Below are 23,498 nucleotides of genomic sequence, written 5' to 3'. Positions count from 1 at the left end.
TGAACACTGCAGGCTGCAGGACAGGCCAGGGGCTAGATCCCTCCTGGATTTATGTTTTTCCAAGCACTGACAGGCACGGAAGAGGTAAGCAGAGAGCTCTCCAATGCTGTTTGGCATTCCTGTGCCACAGCAGCCTCCTGAGCTGCAATGCCACCGTCTCCTCATTGCCCTTTGCATCTCCCTGGTGCAGCAACTACTGTGGTATGAAGGGGGTCTGGGGGCTTCCCAGAGGGGACAGACGCCCATGGTCATCCCTTGGGTTTGTCTCTTCCATACACAGTGAGTAGAGGCCACCAGGCTGCTGCCCCCACATGGGTTTAGTCCCTGGCCTGGTGCTGCAGCTTGAGAGGGGTAGGAACAGGCATCCTGCAGGCCCTGGGCTCCCAACAGCAGCGAAGGAAAAGCAGGCTGTTCTGGAGGAGCTCAGAGCTGTTACAACCCAGGAACAGGAGTATTGGATTTGGCTTCGCAGCAGCAGAACCACTGGAACCACTGGCCCAGCACTGCTGCACTGGCTCCCACTGGCCTTTGGCCCAGTGGAGCTCCAGCAGCCAGACTCCAGCTCCTTCCCTTCCCATTACAGACCCCTCTGTTCCCTCTTTGTTTGGGAATCCTCCTGCAGGGACGCAGGAGCTGAGAAGAGTTCCCAGCACAGAAATAATCCCCCAGCACAGAAACCCCAGTACCCTGATGCAATCCTTCCCCATGCTATGCCCAGGATCCCCTGGCTCATACATAACGATGCTGTTCAAACAGCTTTTATTAGTGGTTCTCACCATACTACACCCTCAAGGAAAACAAATCCTAGTTCACAGTGCCAGGCTGAGATGGTGTAGTCAAAAGGAAAAAAAAAAAAAAAACCACAAAAATCCAGCGGTGGCTTGTGTCCAGTGTTTGTCCATGTGGCCAGAGCTGTGCCCAGGAAGGGGCTGGGCCCCTGCCTGCAGCGCATAAGCACAATTCCTGTTGCCAGCTCCAGAGCTGCTAAGAGCCAAAAAAGGCCCGGACAGCATCAGCAGTACCAGAAGGGTGGGGAGGAAATAGCCCCTGTCAGGAGGGGCTGACAGCCCATCTTTCCCCTCCAGCAGTAAGCCCGTGGCCTGAAGAGCTCAGCCTGAGCTTTGCTGCAGCACTGACTCTCCCACAGACCTTCCAAACATGTGCTGGGGTAGGAGGACCACTTCCCACCCTGAAAGCAGCCCAGACCCCCCCCCCCCATCTGAGCCAGCGTCTCCACAGTCCCTCCTGGCACTACCTGGCCAGAGCCCCCAGCCCTGCTGCAGGCAGCACCCTACAAGCAGACATTCTGATCAACACAGAACAAGCTCCCCCCCACATAACAATTCCCAGCAATTCTATGAGCAGAGCTGACCTTCCTCTCCCCAGACTTTTCCAAATATCCCAGGGGAGCTGCTGTAGATGGGAACAGGGCTCTGCTAGCCTGAATTTTTCTCATAAGGCACAGGGTGAGAGCAGCAACACAGGGCTTGATCTGTCCCTTGGGACAGGCTGGAAGGGGCTTGCACAAAGGGAAGGGTCCTGTGACTCCTCTCCCACCTCAGGCTGTGCTGTCACCAGCTTCTGTCCCCCTCCCCCAACAGCAGGGGCTGGGTCTGTCCTCAGACCCTGCACACACACCTGTGAGAAGACCCATGCAGCGATTCCAAAGGGGGCTCACAGGTCACCCCAGCACCTGTCTGGAGAGCCTCTGGCCAGCACAGCAGCTGTGGGTGCAAGAGGTTCAGCTTGGGCCAGGGTCCAGCTCAGCCTGCAGGGCATTGGGCACCCCTGAGTTCCTGGGCATGCTCACTGCTCCAAGGTCAGGAGGGTTAGAGGCCCCTGAGTTCCTGGGCAGCAGCAGGGACATTCCAAACAGTCCCAGGGGCAGGTCAGGGCAGTGCCAGCACATGGCGGGGGACAGCCAGACAGGGCTCCCTGCCAGGGCAGAGCCTGACAGTGTTCTGGATCCCTCAGGGTGGCTGTGCCAGAGCCAAGGTGTGAGCAGACCTCAAGCCTGGCAGGCTCTGCAGCCATCAGACCTGGGCTGGGCACCTGGCAGGAGCTGCTGGCAGTGGAGGGCCAATCCCTGGCAGCCATCGAGGACATTGACCATGCTCCAGCCCCACTGCCTGAGGAGCAGCGCAAGAGCCAGCCAGGGTCCCTGATCATTGCAGGGTGTTCACAGCTGGTTCCTGTCACCAACAAAACATCTCCTGTGGCATGTTCAGCCACTGACAGGGATGTGGCAAAGGAGGCAACAAAGCTTTGAGTCCACCCTGGATCAGGGCCCATCCAGAGCTACCCATGGCCACAACAAAGCTGCAGAGGGCATGATGCAGGGATGCAGCAGCCAGTTTTTCTCCACTAACACCAAGAGAGACCTCCTCATGGTTGCTGAGCATGTGCTGCCCAGAGGGAAGGAGCCCAAGGACAGAAAGGGGACAGCACACTTCACTTCTCCAGCCCCCAGATCCTACCTAGGTGGCTGCAGGTTCAATGTGGGGCTGAGTGAAGGAAGAGCTCCAGGGTGCTGACACCTGGAACCAGGTGGCCCTGACTCCTGAGCTCAGGGATGGGGAGGAACAGTGAGGGAGGCCTGCTGCTGGTGACTGCGGGCACTGTGAGAATGCAGGGGCTGACAGTACCCATCCCAAAGCCCAGACAGACACAGCAGTGTGGCCGCAGATGGACATGGAGCTCAACAGCAGCAGGAGCCTGGGAAGGATGGTGGAGCTGTCCCATGGTGGGAGCAAAGCCAGTTCAGAGCCTGTGTCTTTGCCTATGAGCAAAGACAGCTCCCAGCACAGCACCCATCCCACCCAGTGTTGCTCGGCCCACATGGCAGAGAGGGGGAGGGCTTGGAGCTCTCAGGGTGCACACTGAGCTCTGTGTCACCCTCCTCTCCTGGCAAAGGAGGGACAATCTCCACAGTAGATTCACTTGTCCTTCCCCACAGGCAACCCTGGTGCTGCCCCATGGTCCCTCCAGGCCAGCAGCACCTCCTGCCCCATTCCACACTCCAGCACACACCACCCATCATACACCCAGCAAGGGCTGGACTCAGGACTCCCCTGCCCTGCAGCTGGGCTCAGCACTCTCCTAACACACCAACAGCATCAAACCAGTCTGTGTCTCTCTTGCCCAGCTGGCACTGCAGCTGTCACACACCCTCCTTGTCTCCCAGGGTGTGGAGCAACCAGCAGTGCAGAGCCATGGCACCCCACAGCGCACAACTTCCAGGAACACGGAGATCTCAGAAGGAAATCCTAGACACCTGAGCCAAAATCCACAGGAGGTGGAGCTCAGGCAGGGAAAACCACTTTTTTACTACAGAGAGCTGTGGATGTCGGCTAAACTGGTAGAGCAAGAGCTGCACTGGTTTCCACTGGAGTCCAGACAGCAGCAGTTCAGACACCCAAGTCCCTGCAGGGAATCTTCCATATTCCACAGCCTGCCAGTGTCCACCCAACCCTTTCCTCAGGAAAGAGGGCTCCCATCAGACACCTTGTTTCCACTCAGAGCAAAGGTCCCTTTTCAGGAAAGGGCTTTTCCCCTCTCTGTGCCCCCTCCTCTTGCTCTAAGACCCGCCTGAAGTGCAGCACAAGCGGGAGATGCCCTGGGCAGTGCTGGCTCCATGCTCTCTGCTCCAAGGTCAGGAGGGTTAGAGGCCCGTGAGATCAACGATGGCTTTAATAAAGATGGCATCATCACGCACGTAGGAGTTCTTGGCTTCCATGACAGACACAGGGCAGAACAGGGGGCAGCCACTGGCAATGTTCATCTCCGTGACAGGGCGCTGGAAGGATGAGGACGTCACGTCAGGGCGGAAGGCGTCAATGATGTGCTCCCGATTATTCTGGTCCAGAAGCATCAGGGTGACCTGTGGGGAAAGGTGAAAGCATAGGGGAGTGGCTGAATAAAAGACACCTGAAAGCCCTGCCCAGTGACCTGCTGTTCCGCATGCAAGTAGCAGCAGCCACAGCCACCCTGTGCACCTGCAAATCAGAGAAACACCTCTGAGTGGGACCAGCAGAGAACATCACCTCAGTAATGTCCTATAGAAATCCTCCCCATCCCCACATCTGCCTGTCACTGGAAACTTCCCTGTGGCAGCACAAGTCTGACTGACTGTCTGTCGGACTGACTGAAAACCTACACTCTGCTCTCAGAACTGACACTGCACTCAAGTACTTCCCTGAGCCAGGGCTCTTGTCCTCTCTGCATCTGCTTGTGCCCGCTCACTCAGCCTCAATGCGTTCCACAAACCTGCAGTGCCCAGGAGCTGGGATCTGAGCTCCTGACAGGGAGTGAGCACCCGCTGTCCCCGAGCTCTGAGGCCACCACAACCTTCCCTTGCCCTCAACCCCTGCAGAGGCTCTGTGTGGTTCCAAACAGCCCATGTCACCCCCTTGGCCCACAGCAGAGCCAGTGCTCTCAGCACACCTGGGGAACCCCCAGGGCAGCCAATACAGAGTCCTTCCTCTGCCTTGCCAAGCGGGCTGGAGTGACAGTACCGAGAAGCTCGAGTGGGCACCAAACCAGGCAGGCCATGGATGGACACAGCAGGCTCTGATCCAGACCCACCTTCTGGTTAAAGGGCCACCGCAGCAGCGCGTCGTTAGGTCCCTTCATCACCACAAAAAACAAGGACAGGTGGGTCCCGCGGCCGGTGCCATCCCCGTTCAGGTACACGCGCAGACACATCTTGTAGCCGTACTTGCTGGTGTAGAAAGCTGTTAGAGAAGTGTGGAACAGGCACAGTGAGGGTCCAATACAGCACAGCCTGGGACCAGCAGATCTCTCTGAATTCTGAGGAGAATCAATCTGGAATCTGGGAGAAGCAAGGTCTGGGCTGCACCAGAGGTGGTCTGGAAAGCCCAAGGCCAGGCAGTGCAGCCCCTGGCCTGAGGAGATGCTGTGCACAGAGCAGCTGTCAGTCCCCTGGTTGTTCCCTTGCTGCCAGGGGAGATCTGCCCCAGAGCTGGGCCAATCCTCCTGCACCCCAGTGCTGAAGGAGCTGTGGTTCATGGCAGTAACACCAGTGAGCAGGAACAAACCCCTCCATAAAGCACCTGGCTGGCAGCAGAGCATCTCAGCACTCCCACTGTGAGCTGGTGCCTCTGATCCGGGCAGGGGCTCAAGCAAGTGAACTTTAGTTCTTATTTGGATCCCCATGGCATGGCTTGGGCACGGCCGGGATGGGATGTCAGGCACTTTCCTTCCCCAGCAGTCCTGGGAATGCCTGTGGTGTGACACCAGACCTGTGTGAGGTCACAGCTTGGAAGGGGACCTGCCACACATCACCCTCCCACAGTGGCACAGTGCATCTGGGACTGGTGAGGCTCAGCAGGCACAGGCAGAGACCAGGGGTCACAGCCAATATTTTACTGCAGGACTTGATGCTTTTCCCAACAGGCAGACTATGAATAGCAGAGACACTGTACTCTTCCACAGGGTGAGGAGCAAGAAAACGGGTCTTTGTCACTGCATCCCTCTTGGAAATCCCCAGCTCATTTCCTCTGCTCCTTTCTCCCCACCTGCTTCACCCAAAGGCTCTCAAGACAGATAATCCCTTTGCTAGTCCAAGGAGGATATCCCCACTGGCCCCTCCGGGCCTTCTCAGCACTCCCATCACCCTTTGAATGTAAAACCCATCGAGGAACAGAAGGAAAGATGGCTCCAGAGTGGTGGGAGTAGCCAGGGAGAGGGAACATGCAGCTGGGCATCCTGCTCTCCCTGGCTCAGGCAAGGAGCAGAGCAAGAACCCAGTAAGGCCCTCCCCCTTCCCCCCCAAGACTGATGGGCTTCACCCTGGCTTGTCCCGGGTCAGGCCCTGAATGAACCTTCCTTGTACAACTTGCTGTTTTTAACTCAAGATTTTGCCATTTGTCAAACCCTCTGGCAATCACTCTGTCCTCACAACACTGCAAGCAGTATCTCCACTTCCTTTTCTTTAACACAGATATCAGCTGGTATTTCCTTGCCTTTACATTTAATGCAAACCAAACAATTACAGCCAATTCCCTTTCTCATCTCATCCACAGCCTGCACATCTCTCCTCTCAGCCCTCTCTTCCCTCTTGGAACAGCACTGCTCTGCATGCTTCACTCTCCAAGACAAAACACCCCCTTCCACATGGAATATTTTTTTTCTCAGCCTGGCCTTGCCAGCATTTCCCAAGCAAAGGACCTGCCATGAGACTCACGTGCAGCTGAGATGCAAAAGATTTTGGTGATTTTGCACACCTGGAGAGAAGATGGCAGGAGAGCGGCCTGTTATCGCCTCCTGACGCTTCCGGGCAAACTCCGTTATCTTCCAGATGAAAACCCCATCGTAGGTGGAAGCCTCCATGTTGCGGATCTTCTCCTCCATCTCAGCCATGGCCAGGTCTTTAAGCCCAATGCTCCTCTCCAACTGCCGGACCTGCTCAGTGGAACACATGGTGCAGGTTAGAAACACGCAGGCTCTGGGGCCTGGGAGAGCTGGCACACCCTGACAGACCCCGTCATCCCCTTGGGACTGCTTCCTAGTGAGAGACCTCCTCCAGAATGGACAGGGAGTACGGGAGGGAGAAACCAAGCAACACAAGCCAATTCACTGAAGCTTCCTTCTGCACCCTGTCACTCTGGAGAAGATCCATCAATACAGCTTAGTGTTTGAGCTGGGAACTTTTCTGTAGCCAATACAGGAAATAAAACTCCTTCCAAGGAGCTGCTCCACTGGCTGAGCAGCACAAGAAGTGAGGATGGGGAAAAAAATCCCCAATAACTCAGCATTGTAACAAAACTAAATTGAGAAAGAAAAGAACCTACACCCTCTGGAGGGTTCGTCCCTGCCGGCTCACACAAGGTTACACCAGATCAGTTGCCCAGAGAGCACAGGTACGCTGCAAACTGCACAGCTCCAGGTGCCAGGAACACTAGGAGCCCTCCACAGGGACTGTGCTGGAGCAGACTGGTGGAGGCAGCTCCTTCACACCTCCAGCAGCTTGCTGCAGGCAGCAGCACTGATGGCACTCCTTTGGCAAAGGCAGCACTCCTTTGGAAAGATCTGGAAGGTGAGCAGCCCCACAGATTCAGTGAGATGCAGCAAAAGGAGATGCAGTGAAACACCGGGTGCTCTGGCTCATGTCAGGAAACTTTGCTGAGGAAGAACCTCTCGGTATCTTGCCCAGTTTGATAATTAACAGAGATCTGATGTTTTACACAGGTCAGTTAAATTCCCAGTTTTTCCAGGGAGCTGATGAGGGTTGGGCACAGGCACAAAGGGTACTTTAGTTCTGCCTTCAGATTTGTGGAATTTCAGGGCCGAGTGGTGAAGCTCTGCTAGCTCATGACACGGAAAGGGAACAGGAAACGGCCTCTGCTGGGAGTGCTAGGAAGCCCAGACAAGCAGTTACCTTGTTGCTCAGTGTTTCGATTTTCTCCTGGTCCAGCCGGTGCTGGCGACTGTAAGCTTCAGCTGTCAGGGACACTCTCTCCACCTCCCGGTTAAGCACACAGACAATGTTCTCAAAGGTAACAGTTTTCCTCTCAAGCGCCTCACACCTTCCCAAGAGCTCCAGGGACCGGGAGAGCTCCGACTCTGAGCACAGTGAGTTTGCTGCCAGAAGTGGGGAGCTGTTTTGTGATGAGGAAGGGACAGGAAGAGGTTTCAGATCCCCAGCACCAGTCTTGAGGCTGAGCACAGAGCTCAGAAGCATGTAGAGATGCTCTGCCAAACACTTCCTTTCATGTTCGGGGAGCTTTTCATTTTCCACCTGCACGAAGAGAAATACATCTCCCATTCAGCATGTGCAATCTACATTGTCACCACCCACAGAACAAATTCCTCCTATCCAGGTCACAACATCAGCTTTAAATTTATAATTTACAGGGAGAAAAAACAAAGAAAGAATTAAAGAATATGTGGTTTGGGTTTTTGTTTAGTTTTAGAAATGTTTCAAATCACATACAATGAGGGATGCTACATGCTGCCCCCAGCTGTACTAGTCTGTTCTGCCTTCCTCTAACCCTTCACAGAAAAGCTCTGTCAGATGTACCTAGCAGCAACAAAGGACAAAGCCTCACATAATCTCCTGGAGGAGGCATTTATTTGAACCAGTGGGACCTGCAAAAACAAAGTGACATAGAGAAATGGCCTGGCCCCAGTTCTTCACTTACAGAATCACTGTAATCACAAGTCATTACACACTTGCTTGGATTTGAAGAGACCTTAAAGCTCATCCTGTCCCACTCCCTGCCTTGGGCAGGGACAAGCCCCGTCCAGCCTGGCCTTGGGCACTTCCAGGGACCCAAGGACAGCCACAGCTCTCGTGCCAGGGCCTATCCACCCTCACAAGGAACAATTTCTTTCTAAAAATCTCATCTAAACCTGGCCTCTGGCAGTGTGAAGCCATTTCCCCTGAAAGAAGCATAACCACCACAGTTCCAAAGCACTTAGGGTGCTCTTAAAGTAGGAGGAGATTTCCTTCCACAGGAATTTAATTCCTGGGATGCCCAGACTCTGCAGAGCAGATGATGTGGAGCTCCATGTGCAATGGGTTTAATCAAATACCTGAAGGAAAACAGATGTGACAGTTTGGGCAACAGCAGTTTGCAGGTGAACTCTAATGCTGGGACTGAAAAACCCCAGGGTAACCCAAGAGAGGAGCCCTTACCACCTCAGCACAGCCCACAGCCTCGAACCGGCAAGGTACTTTGGATCTGCCACACGTCTTCACGTGGTCCCGAAACTAGAAAGGCAGGAAGGAAGGCAGTGTTAGATCTTATGCATCCCTAGTGTTCCCTTTCCATCCCACTGACATTTGGGAAACACATCCAAGCTGAAGAATGCCCAAGCTATGGCTAATCACCAGCTGTCACAGTGCCCACTAAACCTGGGCTCTGCCTGCCATCAGGTGTGACTTTCACCAGAATACAAATACAGCCCTGACACCTGAAGAAAGCCTAATTTCTCCTTCTCTTGATGGCTGGGAGGTCTCACTGCTCACCTGCACATGCAAGAGTGAAAAAGCAATGGGTACAGGTACAAGCTGTGGATGCAGAATGATGAGCTTCCCTGAGGGCTAAGGAATGGGAGGCACAGGCAACAACCCCATGAAACAAGGGCACATTCTTTTTGGGCCCTTCACATGACTCTGCAGCACGTAAGGGTGTGCTACAGGTTGGAATTTTTACCTCCATCCCAGCATTACATTTCTGCAGAGAGGTGCCACTAACCCCTCAGCACTGAGATGACTCGTTCAAGTTCCCACACAGCACATGATTAATCCAATGAGCACTGTCACAGCTTCAGCCAGGGTTTAGTACACCACTCACCTTCAGATACCAGAGCTCTGTTCTGAACAACCACCATATTCCCTCCCCACTTAACTCCTACATCTGCTATAACAGATGCCAATTAAAACTGATTTTAAACCACTTTTTTTAAATCCTTCTAGATCCATCTGGCTTGTGTAATGAGTCGGGTTACTCAGAGTTAACATGGCAGCAAATAATCAACAAGAGTTTGGAGAAATAAACATGGGAGTTAATATTTAAACAGAGAGTAGATCACCCATGGGGACCCCATGAGCTAGCTTCCTGCAGGGCTTCAGCTCCCACCTGCAGATAAGCCAGGCTGTACCCCAAACCCCAGCCTGCAGATAAAGTGGGCTGCACCCCCACCCCTAGCCCCTCCTTATGCTGCCCATTTGGGAGAAAACTTTTGCTTCTCTTTTTGCTGCCTCTGCTCCTCTGCCCTGCTAAAGGGCTTTTTCCAACACTGCTACTAAAAATATTTGCCTGTAGCAGGCAAGATGGTTTCAGATGAATGTGCTTTTTGAAAATGTTTCCCAAAACTTGAATTTTTCAGACTTTTGAGCCTTGCCCCAGGAGCCAGCAGCCTGGAAATGCTATAGGCATGGATTCCATTAGATTATTACTTAGATAACAATTAATGTAGCTGGAGATGGGCTCTCTTTCCAAAATTGCAGCAGTAGTTGATGCAGTTGCTCTACACAGAACATAAACCCATGAGTGTGCTTTTCCCACAGAGGCTCTGCTCCCATACACGGTTCCAAGGGAGGTAGCAGTGGCAGCACCAACACTGACCTGCGAGTGCCCCTAAGCCACATTACCTCACACCCATCCTTATGGAAAACTCACATTCACATTAACAACTGCCACTCAGTTGTTTCCCCCCACTTCATTTCCTAATGAACTCTGTTCCTCCCTGCTGCCAGAGCTCAGCTCATCAGGACACCAAATACCCCCACGGCACAGGGTCGGATGGATACCTTCTCCCTGGGAATCTTCTTCCCACAGCCTTCACAAGTCAGCGGGAATTCAGGGCAGACTTCATCATGAGCCTGTGAAGGAACATACAGGAGATATTTGTCCTCAAATAAAAGGCCCATGGAGGTTCTGTGATGGGCACAATCCCACAAGGGTGGGTTTATAACTTATTACAGCTGAACACTGGATTTACCAACCTACACTCAGACCTTGGTCACGCTGACCCCTCTGAGCTGTTGACTCATTGTGTGACCTCCAGGCTACACCAATTTTTGGTGCCTACGTAGCCTCAACCTCTATTTAAAATATGCTACAATGATTTTTACAAAAATCAAATTATTGCTTTGATGGCCAAGATAATCAATGGGAAACTCCATTTATGGCTCTGCCAGAAGACACGTCGATGCAGGTTGAGTGGAGTGAGCCACTACCTCAGCAGGATAATTTGGGTAGTTTTTCCACTGCAATGGTTATCAGTCAGCTAAGGCATAGGTTCCGTGACAGCTAATCACATGCTGGGCTGAGCTGTCTGATTGTATCTTACCATTTGAATTAGAATACCATTTTTCAACCAGAAAGAAAAATATTTTTAAACTGATTCATTTACCAGTCCCTGCATACAAGCAATTGCCTCTACAGCCAGACTCAGCATTGGATGATGGCCAGAGAGGTTGAACAAATGACCAGGACAATGTGATCCTCTGTCCTCAGTAGACTCTTTGGCAACAGTGCTGGCTAAATGGAATGCTGGAATATGCCACTGCTTCTGTGCCATTTCCACACTCCTTAAACCTTCTTGTTATACACCCACCAGTTGAAACAAGGCATTGGAAACACCATGAATATGCAGATCAAAACTCAAAATATAAGAGCACTGAAGTCTCCCGCCATGGTAGGGACAGGAAAAAAAAAATCCAACCAGGAGCATTTGTAATGCAGCCATCTGAACCCAGCTGTTTGAAAACTTGGTCACAATGAATCTCTCTGTTGCCTTCTAGGGGAACACACACAAACCTCACCCTGTCACACATCAGGAAGTGGAAAGTGAAACCAGCAGTAACTCCACCCCGGCTTCTTGGTCACTCTCTCCTTTTTATGTTTTAAGTGAGTAACTTAAGCTCAGAGCTTCACTGGGTGTCCCTGGAGAGATGACTGGCCAGCCAGCGGGGTTTGGAGGGCACTGCTGCTCACACGGACACTGCTGCCCGCAGGGATGCTGCTGCCTGCAGAGGAGGAGGAGGAGGAGGCCAAGTGCCTGCCTTTATCCCACTCACTCAGAGGGACTGAGCCCTTTTTTCTACCCACCTACTGCTCTCATGTTCTAGAAACACCCAACAGCATCTACCCTGTGACCCACAAAGCACCGGCAGAATAGATGGTCTGGTGGAAAGAAGGAAACTTCACTGCAGAGGCAACTATTTTAAAAGGGAGTATTTTAAACTTATGGTCTCCCATGCCAGCATGTAGGTGTGAAACTACCACCCCCTCCACACTCCCCACCTCCCAGCATTTATTCTCCATCTGGATTCCCCTCTGCACCGCGACATAATGCCCAAGAGTGGGCAGCCCTGCCTGCAGCATGGGAAGGAAACCAGCCCCGCTGAGCTCAAAGAGCAACTGTTCTGTATGTAAATAGTTAAAGACACCCAGAAGCTTCAGCCAGCACAGATCCAAACATTTCTGTATAAACAGTTTCAGGCTCTTCTGGAAACCCCTGTTCCTCCTGCCCCACCTGGGTGTCAGAACAGAGATGGATGGTATCACTCCTGGAAGAAATCCAACCCACTCTGGAGCCAAGAGCATGGGTTGGCACTCGAGCCTGAACTGCCACACTCCACTCCCCCAGCAATGGGGCAATACTCTTGTTTATATTTTTCCTAAAGCCACAGTTGCAGCTTCTGCTACAGGGATAAGCACCACTCATAACCATGCACTTGCTCGGAAAGTTTTTGGGAGCTCTAGAAAGCCATCCATGGCTGTGAGTGTGACTAGGCAAGAGCAGGTACTCTCCCAGAGGGAACCAGAGTGGAAATCAAGCTGGACAGGCATTGGAGAGAGGGGACAACCATGGAAGAATTTAAATGGAGCTGGAAGACAATGGTTCACCCAGCAAGGCACACACCAGCCTGCAGCATCCAACAGCAGGAGCAGGAAAATCAAATGGGGCAGAGTTAATAGCCTTCAGCAACACGTGGCTCTTCCCACTGAATTATAACCAAAGCTGCTGATTGATCCACACATCAATTTCCTTCCCTAATAATAAACAGTGACACAACCCCACTGCAGCCTGCCCATCACCCACCACCATCAGACAGGTCATTCTCTGGGAGCTCACCAGAAAGGTTAGAAAATCGGACACCACTGCCCACGGAAGGACCAGGGCAACTGAGAGGATCAGAGTCAGGGACTATGTCTGACGGAAATCAGAATCACAGAATAATGGAATGGTTTGGGTTGGAAGGGACCTTAAAGCCCATTTCATTTCACCCTGCTACTGCGGGCAGGAACACCTTCCACTATCCCAGGTCATTCCAAGCCCCATCCAACCTGGCCTTTGACACTTCCAAGGATAGGGCAGCCACAGCTCCTCTGGGCAACCTGTGCCAGGGCCTCACCACCCTCAAAGGGAAGAATTTCCTCTTAACATCTAATCTAAATCTCCCCTCTTTTAGTTTTTTCCTGTCACTATCTGTCCACAGAAGAAGTCTCTACATCTTTTTACAAGCCCCCTTTAAGCACTTACAGGCTGAGGTATCTCCAGAGCCTTCTCTTCTCCAGGCTGCTCAAAGGTGTCCTGTGCAGGGCCAGGAACTGGACTGCATGATCCTTGTCGATCACTTCCAGCTTGGGATATTCTCTGGTTCTATGCAATGCCAGGATGAGCTGCTTCCCTACTTCTCCCTCAGCCAATAGGGAAAACTGCAGTTTAATCTGATCACCATTTCACCTCAGGGCATCGCTAAATTCAATTTCAACTCTGGAAGAGGCTTCTGCTGGAAATCATTATTTCCATACTCTGGTGGCAGAGCAGGATATGCCCCTGCTGCCCAGCTGCTCCATCATAACCTGCCACATCCACACAGGTCCAGGTTTTTTTTTGGAGGTCTTGTAACCATGCTTGGAATCCATCAGCACAACACTGGGCTCCCCTTCCAGTGAAGGGACAAGGCAAGCAGCTAGCAAATGCCACTGTTGAAGCAGCTGCTATTAGATACCTCTGCCAGAGCCTGTGGGAAGGTCACAGCAAACGGCAGGGCTGACAGAGGGACAAGGGACAGCAGGACAGGCTCAGAGTGAGCTGAGCACTGCAGCTCTCTTGCAAAATCCTCTGGTCTTGGAAACTCACTCCATTAGTCTCCTCTGAGCATAATAACAGTAACCATAAGCAGACAGCTCAAGGGCTTGGCAGCTGGAAGGGAGCAACAAAAAGAAAGCAAAATGCCAGGATGGCAAAGGAAAGCCATCTGCCATGACACAGGGCACAGCGGTGGCTATGAGGGCTTGGGTGGTCTCCAGCCCCAGCACTGCCATGTGCAGCACTTGGCTTCTTGGACACAGTAGCCTGGCTACAAGGAAAAGGTTGGGCCCATGGAACTGTAGAGAAAACACTGAAAATGGGTCTCCAGTATAAAAGAGAGAGTTTTAGGGGAACCTGAATCCTTTGTGCTAAGAAGCATCAGTTGCTTTGTGCACCTCTGTCAGTTTCCCAGGGGCTCCAGAGCCTGCAAGATGGGAATGTGCCACACAAGGCAGGTGCTTTGGGATGCCCTGCTCCTCTGAAGTCCCCATGCCCTTCTGTGCTGCAGCTCCACCTGCCAGGGAAGTCCTAAGTTGGTTCTATGCCAGGCTTGCTCGAACCTTTCCCCATACAGGTGAGTCAGGCTACAGGGTGACCACACACCCAATCCTTGTGCTTCTGCATGGAGCCCAGCAACACAAGGCTGGAAAGCAGGAGCCCAGTCTGTAATTCCCACTGCCAAACAGGAATAGGAGCATCACACAGGCTTGTGCCAAATACAAACTACTCCCTTGCTGGGACATGCTGTTGACAGATCCAAGCAAGTTCACTTGGCATCACTTCAAAGAAACTGTCAAAACCAAAGATGAACTTTGCATCACCAGGCACTGTTGGCTCCAGCTGGGCAGGCAGTGAGGGCATGGGAACCCAAGACACCCTCACTGCTGCTCAGTGCCCTGGTGCCCACCTGAGTGAGGACAGAAGGCAGCAGAAGCCTTGTGGGGGTTCCTGTAGGCCTGGCTCACGCCTCTGTTCAGACCCAGGGCAGGAACTCTTGTTTTCAGTGTTGAAGTTTTATTCAACTGTTCGGGCTGATCAGAGAGAGGTTTCATTTGGGGATTGCTGGCAGAGGGACACCAAGGCAGTGTTTCAGGTATTGAAGACAAGTGTGGAGGCAAGAGTGATTTCTTAGGGCAGAGGAAAGTAAAAAATGCATTTGAAGCAGCAGCAGGTTTTCTGCCATTTTTTTTAATTAGGTTCTGCCATTCTTGGTTGCTTTCAACTATGAACAAGCATGAAGTGGTGGTATGCTCCAGGATGCTTTTTCCAAATCCCTCCACAATTCCCCCAACTGCATTCATGGTGAGGGGTTTCCTCACAGTGTAGAACCATATGAACCACACTTAGCACTCAACTCCACTTCAAACCTTGTGACTTACAGCTTTTCATTCTCCAGGAAGCAGATGTCAAAACTATTAAATTTTGGGCCACCACAAGAAGGCTGAGCTGGTTTCAGAAGTGAAGAGCAGACCCTCTGCAGCCAGGGCTTTCCAATCCCCTCCCACACATGCTCTCTGGCACTCCCGGTGGCTTTACCTCCCACCACAGGTTTGGACGGGAAATCACCTCGTGTCTGGGCAGCCAGTTACACCAGCTACTGTGGCTGGGATGTGTTTGTGGGCCTCAGCTCCGGCTCTGGAAAGTATAGGTGTGTTTGATCCCTTTTCCAAGAGCAGAAGGTCCTTCTGGTCACCTCCATGTGCAAGTCAGGGATTCTCTCACCGGAAAATTGTCTGGTCCTGCTGCTCAGGCTGGAGCTGGCAGCAAACTGCACTTCACCACCAGCCCAGAATTCAGAGCCAAAACCTTCAGAAGAAGCTAATAAATGCTCTACTGGGTTTTAAAGAGAAGGCTAGTCACCCTGCTACAGCAGCACCACGTGTTCCTGCCACAGCACCTCAAGCATTGTACCCCACACAGACAACAATGATACAACACTCAGAGAACAACTTTGTGGAGCAGGAGACAGGTGAACGAGCTTCAAAGACCAAAAGCTCTTCTCCAAGCAATGTGCAAAATCCTGAAGATGAAGTTTCAGCCTCAGCTGAAAATCACCACCAAAACCTGTTGGGGCACTCCCGGGTTGCAGCTGGGAAGGAGGGGCATGACACAGTGCACACCCCTGGCTCAGGGCCCCCAGCAGCACTTTTGAAGAGGGAGTTTTCCCTAGATGAGGTGCAGTAGGGGCTCTACAGCATCTCCTAAGTATGAACAGTGGGCTGTCACCCTAATTTTGTAAGATTTTCTAAAGCCTTCTGAGTTTACATTATTGTAGAAAACTTTCTCACGCAACTTTCTGTAAACAACCTATTGTTTTGCATTCCTTCATAGAGGCAGAGAAATTTGATGTACTGGTAGTTTGTCCAGTGTCATTGGAGAGGTGGCACGTTCACCCTCCAATCCACTGGCACCTTTTGAAAACTATAAATGATTGGAGCCAGAGGAAATAAATTAGTCTCTTCATCATGACCATAGCTGTGGTGTGTTGTTTTTCCTTGTGTCCTCTGGTGACAAGTGGGCAGAAAGGAATGCCTGGTTATCCTGTTCTCCTGATGCCAGGAAGCCACATAGCCCAGAAGGGGCTGCAGACATCCTTTCTGACACCACAGGCTTTTGAGTAACATCACTTGGGTTCAGAGTTTTGCACTTTCTGCAGCCTTCCAGGTTTCACTTACAAAGAACTCTCTAAAACCAAAGTGACAACAACAAACTCGAGGAAAGTGCATTCCCTCCAGCATGGATTAAGCCAGCTTGTTCCCACACCTGACTCTTGCTCAGCCTCAGGAGCTGAGCTGATCTGAGCCCCACAAAACTTAGTTTAAACACTGATGTCATGTTTAAGCTTAAAACTTAGCTCTCCTTCCTAAAATTGGACAATTTTATTTCTTTATGTCTCAGTTAATTCTGCTTCCAGCTGAAGAGGGCTGAGTTAAATCTCCTGTCTGGGGGAACCAAGGGGAATGCCAAGGCTGACCCCGGGTGTACCCCTCCTCAGCCCCCTCCTCCCATCCCAGTCCTGTAGGGAGGACACAGGAAGGGAACTGGTGGGATGAAAAGCGTAAATAAAAGGTGTATGAAAACTGACAACATGTTGATAAACAGGAGAGAGACGTGGGCAGCTAGAGGTACTGTAAGGTGGGAGGAAAAACACACCAGAACTGAGGAACCACAAACTCCCTCTCCTGGATATCACTGGGACCGTTTTTGAGGTTTTTCCTTTTGCTTTAATGGGCTGGGCTTAGTTTCTGCAGCCCTTCTCAGACTTTGCTCTTGAATCTAAAGGCTCATGCCCACAGCCTGATTTTCGAAATGTACATGCAGACAGACTCATCAGGAAACAAAGTCACTAATAAAAGGAAAAATCCTTCAGCCCCCTCTAAAACTACTTTATCCAAATGCCACAAAATATTTAAAAAATGCAGCCATAAATCCAGACTTAAATATTTCATATGGTCCACACAGCTTGAAGCAGAGTGCAAGTCATGTCCAAGCAGACTGCATTCATTCCATTTTATGTTTCCCTTTGAGAGCCAAACTTTAGTTCACTTGAATAGAAAGCAAAACTGAAATCCATTTTACTCCTTTTCTTGAGGCTTAAGCTTTCCAGCTGCAGAACATTTTTCCCCTGTGAGTACCTCGATAAGATTAGCAAACCAGAAGTGACAGTATCTCTTCATTTGCAAGGGGAGCCTCTCTCAGCACAACGCACGATTTTAAAATTAGCAAACAGTGAATTCACTCTGAGGGACTTTCCATGTCCTGTCAGAAATAGCTCTGAGGTACTTTCCAGAGTGGGAGTGCTGAGAAGCTGCAGGACGTTACCCACAGTGCAGTTACAGATGCAGCTCTTCTGCACCAGGCAGCTCTGCACTGTGGCCCTGAAGGCTGGGTTTAAACCTTAGCCCAAGGTACCATGAGGCTCTGGGCTAACACAGCCATTCAATGCCTCCTTTCCCAGCCCTCTTCACCGACACACATGGCTCTGGCAGCGTGGGGACAGCCAGTCCTGATTAAATGCCACAGCTCTTTGGCAGGCATATGGGAGGAGATAACACAAGCCAGATCTTGCCTCCTCCCACCAGTTCCTAGGAAAGAGCCAGCTTTTCCTGAGAGGGCACAAAATAACCTCCTTCCTTAGGCTGAATGCCACCAGGGCAGGCAGGAGAGGTGACTCAGCCCCTGAGAGGAAACAGCCAGCACTGCTTCAAACCCCCACACCCCCTGTACCACACAGGACTCCCCGAGACTCATAAAAACCCCTGGCAGGGAAGATGTCACAGATACAACAGACTCACAGCCCACGCACTCCAGGGCCACACCTCTTATCAATCATCCTTTGTCCCAGCAAACGCCAAAGTGGGGCTTGGGAAGATCAAGTGGAGAGTGAAAACAAGGCACAGGCTCATCCATATAGGAGCTCTTCATCAGCTGTGTCCAAGGTTCTGGGGCATTACATGCTCCTGCAGCCCTGATCCCAGGACAGCTCGCTGCCCTTCTGAACTCCCAGTGGGAGCTCTGGCCAGACTCAAACACACTAACACTTGTCAGAATACATAGAGAGAATCATTGACAGTGGAAGATTTTTGCTGAGCTCTGCAAGAACATGTTAAGACTTTTTTTAAAACCAGAAGAAAAAGTTCAGCACGGCTCATCAGCCACAGCACAATCAGCACTGGAAGTTGCTGACAGATAATTTGGTTTAGTCTAATGAAGATGAGCTCACTATAATAATTGCAGAAGACATCGGACTTCTGGGCACCAGCAGAAATTAAAGCATGGAGCAAACAATCTGCAGACACCACCAGGACAGCCTGAACCTCAAACCTCAGGGTACCCTGTTCCTTGACATGCAATCCCCAAACTCTGTGCTGTGGCAGTGTTAAGCTTTTCACCTGACACTTCTTCAGTCCCACATCCACACCATGAGTCTCTCACAGATGTACAAATGGGGATTCACAGCAGCAGAACCATTCAGCACCAACATCCTCATCTCTTGGACTGAACTCTGAGCACACAGCAGAAGGCTCAGACAGCAGAACAAGGAAGCAGAGCTGCAGAAGCATCTCTCTGCTAACAGTCAGAGGCACAGTCTGGGCAGAACACTGAGGCCTGATGCACAGCTGTTGCTTCTTCCTTCCACTTTGCAATGGCATCATCGAGAGAATCCCAATGTTAGCCTGGACAGACCAAGGTTAAACCTGCTCCTGAAACACATCTCAGTCACTGCCAAAGCTCTGTGAACCACCAGGCTATGATCTTAATCTGGAGTGAGTGTTAGAGGAAAATAAAATGTATTCCTCTTATCTCAGGCCTCCTGTGTGGTGTTTCTGCCATTACAAGAGGGATGACAAAATTGTCTTTCATGAGCCAAAAGCTTCACATAACAGTCACACGCTACAGACCAAGCATCCCCAGCCACGACTAAAACCTGGATTAAAAAGCTAGTGGGCTCCTCGAGGAGAAATGAGGTGAAAAAAACATCCTGTCCAGCGGCCTTGTGTCCCAGAACAGCTTGGGGTGATGGGTGACCAGATAGTACCCACTATCCAGTCCCACTGCCCTGGTAGCTCTGGAGACAGCTAAAATGGGATCAGGTCACTTTCTGTGAGCTGATGGAGTCTGAAGAGTTTTAGGTTCACATAATGCAGAGAAATTCACAACCATTTCATGGCACAGCAATTTCTTGACAGTCTTGTATAGCAGAAAAGAGCTGCAAAGAGAGCAGGTGGTTCCCACCATGGAAGGAACATGCTCACAAGCAAATCTGAACTGATCTCAGTCCAGCCTGTGCCCTCAGCAGGGCACACAAACCCTCACTCGCGACTCAGGGAACCTCTCCAGCTGACAGTAAAGTCCAGGGATTTGACAACTTTCCCCCACTGTCAGTGAGCACACACAACACCCTGAGCCTTCCCCAAAAACAGAGGGAAGAAGGATGCAGATGTGCCAAGCCTTGCTTTGGCCTGTACCTCATACTCTTTGATGGTTCCCTTCCAGGTGCAGCCGCTGTTGATGCAGACAGCAGGCAGACTCTCCACTTCCCGCCGCGCCGCGTTGTCTGGGAAAGCCTGAAATGGACAAAACAAGCAAACCGCAAATATTACTGAGGGGTTGCAGTTTTGATCAGGACTTTGAATTCTTTCTGAAAACTCCTCCCAGACCAGTTGCCCCATCAACCCCCAGAGCTGTGTTAACAGCAACCAAATCGCTGTGATAGCTTTAAGTAGGGCACCACTACACACATGTGACCTGGATTTCAGCACCGAGGAGTCCAACACAGTAATCACCCTTCTCACTGCTGAAGAAAAGGGTTCCAAGGAATAAGGAGTTCTCAGAGCTCGTGTTTTAAGCAAAAACTGTAACTGGTATTACTGACACCACTGATCTCTTAGGTTTCTTTCAATGCATTTTTCCTTACCGAACTTGTTTCCAAAATAGAAATTCCTTCTTCATATATTCCTTCCTGGATACAGCTGGCACACTTTTGAGGTCCAGCACTATCAGACAGAAAAATAATAATCAAACACAACAACAACAAAAAATTATGATTTAACAATAAATGGATTTCTGGTAACTTTATGAAATGACAGTGTTTTCTTATTTTTAAAGCAACACATTGAGTCTTTGCTTGTCTGTATTGTTGATGCCTATTTCTATTTTTTTTCTTCTGCCAATTAAACATTCTATTAGGCTTTCCTCACACAAAGGTAGGAGTGAGATAGAACACATGGTGACTTCTCTGGAAGCCAGCTTGTGTTTAAATCTCTCCCATTTTGACACAACAATGAAATGATGACTTTATGACTGTGATGAAGGAGATGGGTGATAGACCTGGACTACCTCCTCAGTGGCAAAAACAGTGCAGGGGATGCTGGAAAAGAGAACTTTGAAGCATCAACAAAGGCAAGGCAGAGATTACACATTCCCTTAGAGAAGAGATGGTGCTGAACCTCAATGATTGAACACAGCTCCCTTACTGAGAAGGTCCTGAAAACAACACTTCTCTCTGCTTTTGTTCTTGAAAATGCTTTTTCAAGTATTTTGCCTTCCCACTGGAGGCACAGCAGTTACCTGATGATTTTCTTTAGGCAGTAGGAGCAGTAGCGATGGCCGCACTGTGCCTGGAACGGCCGCCTGAGGATGTTCTTGCAATCGGAGCACAGGTATTTGACCTCCAGTTTAGTTCCCAGGATCTCCTTTGCAAACCCAGGCTGGTTTAGATCCAGAGAACCAGGTGGAGAAGAGTTTGCTGCTGCCATGTGAACAAAAAGTTCTGGCTGTATCTCCAGAGACTGAAAATAAAAGTATTTTCTCCTGATTATAATTGCATGGGGTGATTTGTCATATAAACAGTGTTACTCACAGATTATTAGACTGTCTCCCAACACAAGTAAACACACTCATGTAAACAACACCACAAGCCTTCCTTCACCTCCCAAATATGGGAGGAAACTTGAATTTTAGAATTAAATCCAGAACACAGAGACAGGAAGGACAGACCTAATAAAACCTCCTGAGTTGACTGAAATGCAGCCTGTTTAGAGATATAAAGTCTTCTTGCTCTAAATAAGGTAAAAAACTGTCTTAAAGGTGATAAGAAATAAATATAATAAACTCAATTCACCAAAAACCTGTTGGCCACCACAACCTACCAATGCCTGCTTTCACACTTGTCAGCTGTCAGGAGGGACCAAAATTCTGCCCAGAGGCAGCTGGTCCCGGATGTTCCTGGAGGAAGCTGGGCACACAGTGGAGCCCAGATTTAGTGGTGGTGCCCAATCAGGCACAAAGGGTTCTCCAGAGGGATGGAAAATGAGGACACAAGAGGCACGAGCAAAGTGGAAAGAAGGCAAAGAATAAAATGCTTTTGTTTTAGCTGCTTATTCATCTCATACCTTCATTCCCTGTGACTACATGCTACAGCCACCTAAAACACCTAAGGAGCACATCCGTGGAATCCCGTGCTTTGGGCTGGAAGGGACCTTAAGGCTCATCTTATTCCACCCCCTGCCCTGAGCAAGGACATCTTCCACTATCCCAGGGTGCTCCAAGCCCCGTTCAACCTCGTCCTGAACACTTCCAGGGATCCAGGGGCAGCCACAGCTGCTCTGGGCACCCTGTGCCAGGGCCTGCCCATCCTCACAGGGAGCAATTCCTTCCCAATATCCCATCCATCCCTGCACTCTGGCAGTGGGAAGCTGCTCCCCCTTGTCCTTGTCCTGCTTCCATGTCCTTGTACCCCGTCCCTCTCCAGCTTTCGTGGAGCCCCTTTAGGCTCTGGAAGGGGCTCTGAGGTCGCCCCGGAGCCTCTTCCAGGCTGAACGTCTCGAGCCTGTCTCCGGCAGGAGCCCCCACGAGCAGAGACATCGCGAAACAGAGAAGAGCCCAGAGCTGCCCCCGTGTGGCCCGGGCTCCTCGCTGCCAGGAGGGCTCTCTGCTGGGCTGGGCTGGGCTTGGCTTGGCCGGGCCGGGCCGGGCCGGGCCGGGCCGGGCCAGGCCAGGCCGGGCCGGGCCGGGCTCCCAGCGGAGCGAGGCCCGACCCCGCCGCTCCCTGAGGGCCCCGCACTCACCGGCCCTCGCTGCGCGCCTGCACCGGAAGCCCCACCAGGCCCCGCCCCCGGACACGTGTGGCGAGCCCGGGCCCCGCCCACCACCAGGGAACAGGCCCGCCCCTTGCAGCGCCCCGCCCACGGGAACGGCCCCGCCCACGGGAACGGCTCCCGAAACCCCCCGACACCATCACCCACCCTTGTACTCCCAACACCCCCACACCGACACCCTCGACCACCCAACAACACCCACCCCTGCATCCCCAGTGCACACCATCATTCTTCCCTGCATCCCCGACACCCCGACTCCGACAACCACCCCACTGTCACCTACATCTGCACCCCCAACACTCCCACATGAATCCCTGTCACCACCCCCACTACCCCACCGTCACACCCAGTCATGCTCCCTGCCACCCCCACTGTCACCCCCTCAGTCACCTCCCCTCAGCTCCTCAGTCACTCCCTTACCCCGTCCTCCGTTACTTCTTCCCCAGCACCACTCCTCGCTAACCTCCCCCCCGCTGTCCCCTGCCATATATCCCTGCCTCAGGCGACCCTGCTGGGAATGAACCCAGATCCCCGGGACGCCCTCACACTCCCTCAGGACTACTCATCTACCCCCTGGGTTCCCTCATCCCTCCTCTGAGCCCACCTCATCCACGTCCCAGGACCTCCTGGGTGCCCTCGTCCGTCCCAGGGGCTTCCCATCCATCCCCTGGGACACCCCTCATGCATCCCCTGCGTTTGCTGGAGGGGGAAAAAGACCGACTGTGGTGCTCAGCCCGGGGCCACCTGACCCACCCGGGCTCGCATCGAGGACAGCCATCTCCCGCTGCACTCCCCAGGTGACCAGCCCCTGGTCCCTTGGAAATGGCCCGGAGCGAGCCCTGGCATCCTGAGGAATTGTTTTAAAGCCCTTTTGGCCATCTGGGTACCAGTGGGCCCTCGCCTACCTGCGCACAGAGTGTCATGGCCACCTCGCGTCCCGTGGCGCCGGCTCGGGGACAGGTGGAGGAGGCCAGCGGTCGGGAAGGATGGGCGGTGGCAGGACGGAGACGGCAGGACGGCGACGGCAGGAAAAATGCCGTGTGGGGGAAATGCGCGGCGCAGCCCGTACTGAGGTCACGGCGAGGTGCTTTTCGCAGAGGAACTTGTCACAGCAGCGGGATTTGTCACCCGGGGTCCCCAGCCTGCCTGCTCCCCTAGCCTGGCTCCAGCGCGGAGGCTCCGGGACTTTCCCGCCTGCTGCGCCGGCAGGGCGGGAATGGGCGGGCTCTCACTGCGGGGAATTCACCCTGCGCCGGGGAAATCCTCGCCCTCAGAGCCGGGCGCAGGGACCGAGCAGTGACACAGCGGCCAAGGTGACTCTCC

The 23,498-nt window shown here is 52.0% G+C and overlaps 1 protein-coding gene across 5 annotated transcripts; it reads right to left on the bottom strand.

Annotated features, from left to right (window-relative positions):
* Positions 1-742: 742 nt before the first annotated feature.
* Positions 743-23,231, bottom strand: TRAF2 (TNF receptor associated factor 2). Of its 5 annotated transcripts, XM_053996764.1 has the most exons (11): positions 21,815-22,021; positions 21,228-21,370; positions 20,647-20,867; positions 19,994-20,072; positions 19,545-19,643; positions 10,280-10,351; positions 8,660-8,734; positions 7,400-7,759; positions 6,246-6,423; positions 4,585-4,733; positions 743-3,880 (listed from the first exon to the last, which is right to left on the bottom strand). In XM_053996764.1, the coding sequence occupies exons 3-11, from the start codon at positions 20,832-20,834 to the stop codon at positions 3,662-3,664; spliced, it is 1,419 nt and encodes a 472-aa protein (XP_053852739.1). In that variant the 5' UTR covers positions 20,835-20,867; positions 21,228-21,370; positions 21,815-22,021; the 3' UTR covers positions 743-3,661. The 5 variants fall into 5 exon arrangements, with proteins under 5 accessions (XP_053852739.1, XP_053852735.1, XP_053852737.1 ...); XM_053996760.1 differs by lacking the exons at positions 21,228-21,370; positions 21,815-22,021 and adding an exon at positions 23,081-23,231; XM_053996762.1 differs by lacking the exons at positions 21,228-21,370; positions 21,815-22,021 and adding an exon at positions 23,081-23,231 and having other exon boundaries at positions 8,663-8,734.
* Between the last annotated feature and the right edge of the window lie 267 nt (positions 23,232-23,498).

This window comes from Vidua macroura, chromosome 21 (genome assembly GCF_024509145.1).
Source record: "Vidua macroura isolate BioBank_ID:100142 chromosome 21, ASM2450914v1, whole genome shotgun sequence".
NCBI classification, from domain to species: Eukaryota; Metazoa; Chordata; class Aves; order Passeriformes; family Viduidae; genus Vidua; species Vidua macroura.
Note: the sequence above shows the minus strand (reverse complement) of the source record. Positions and strands in the feature narration are given on the sequence as shown.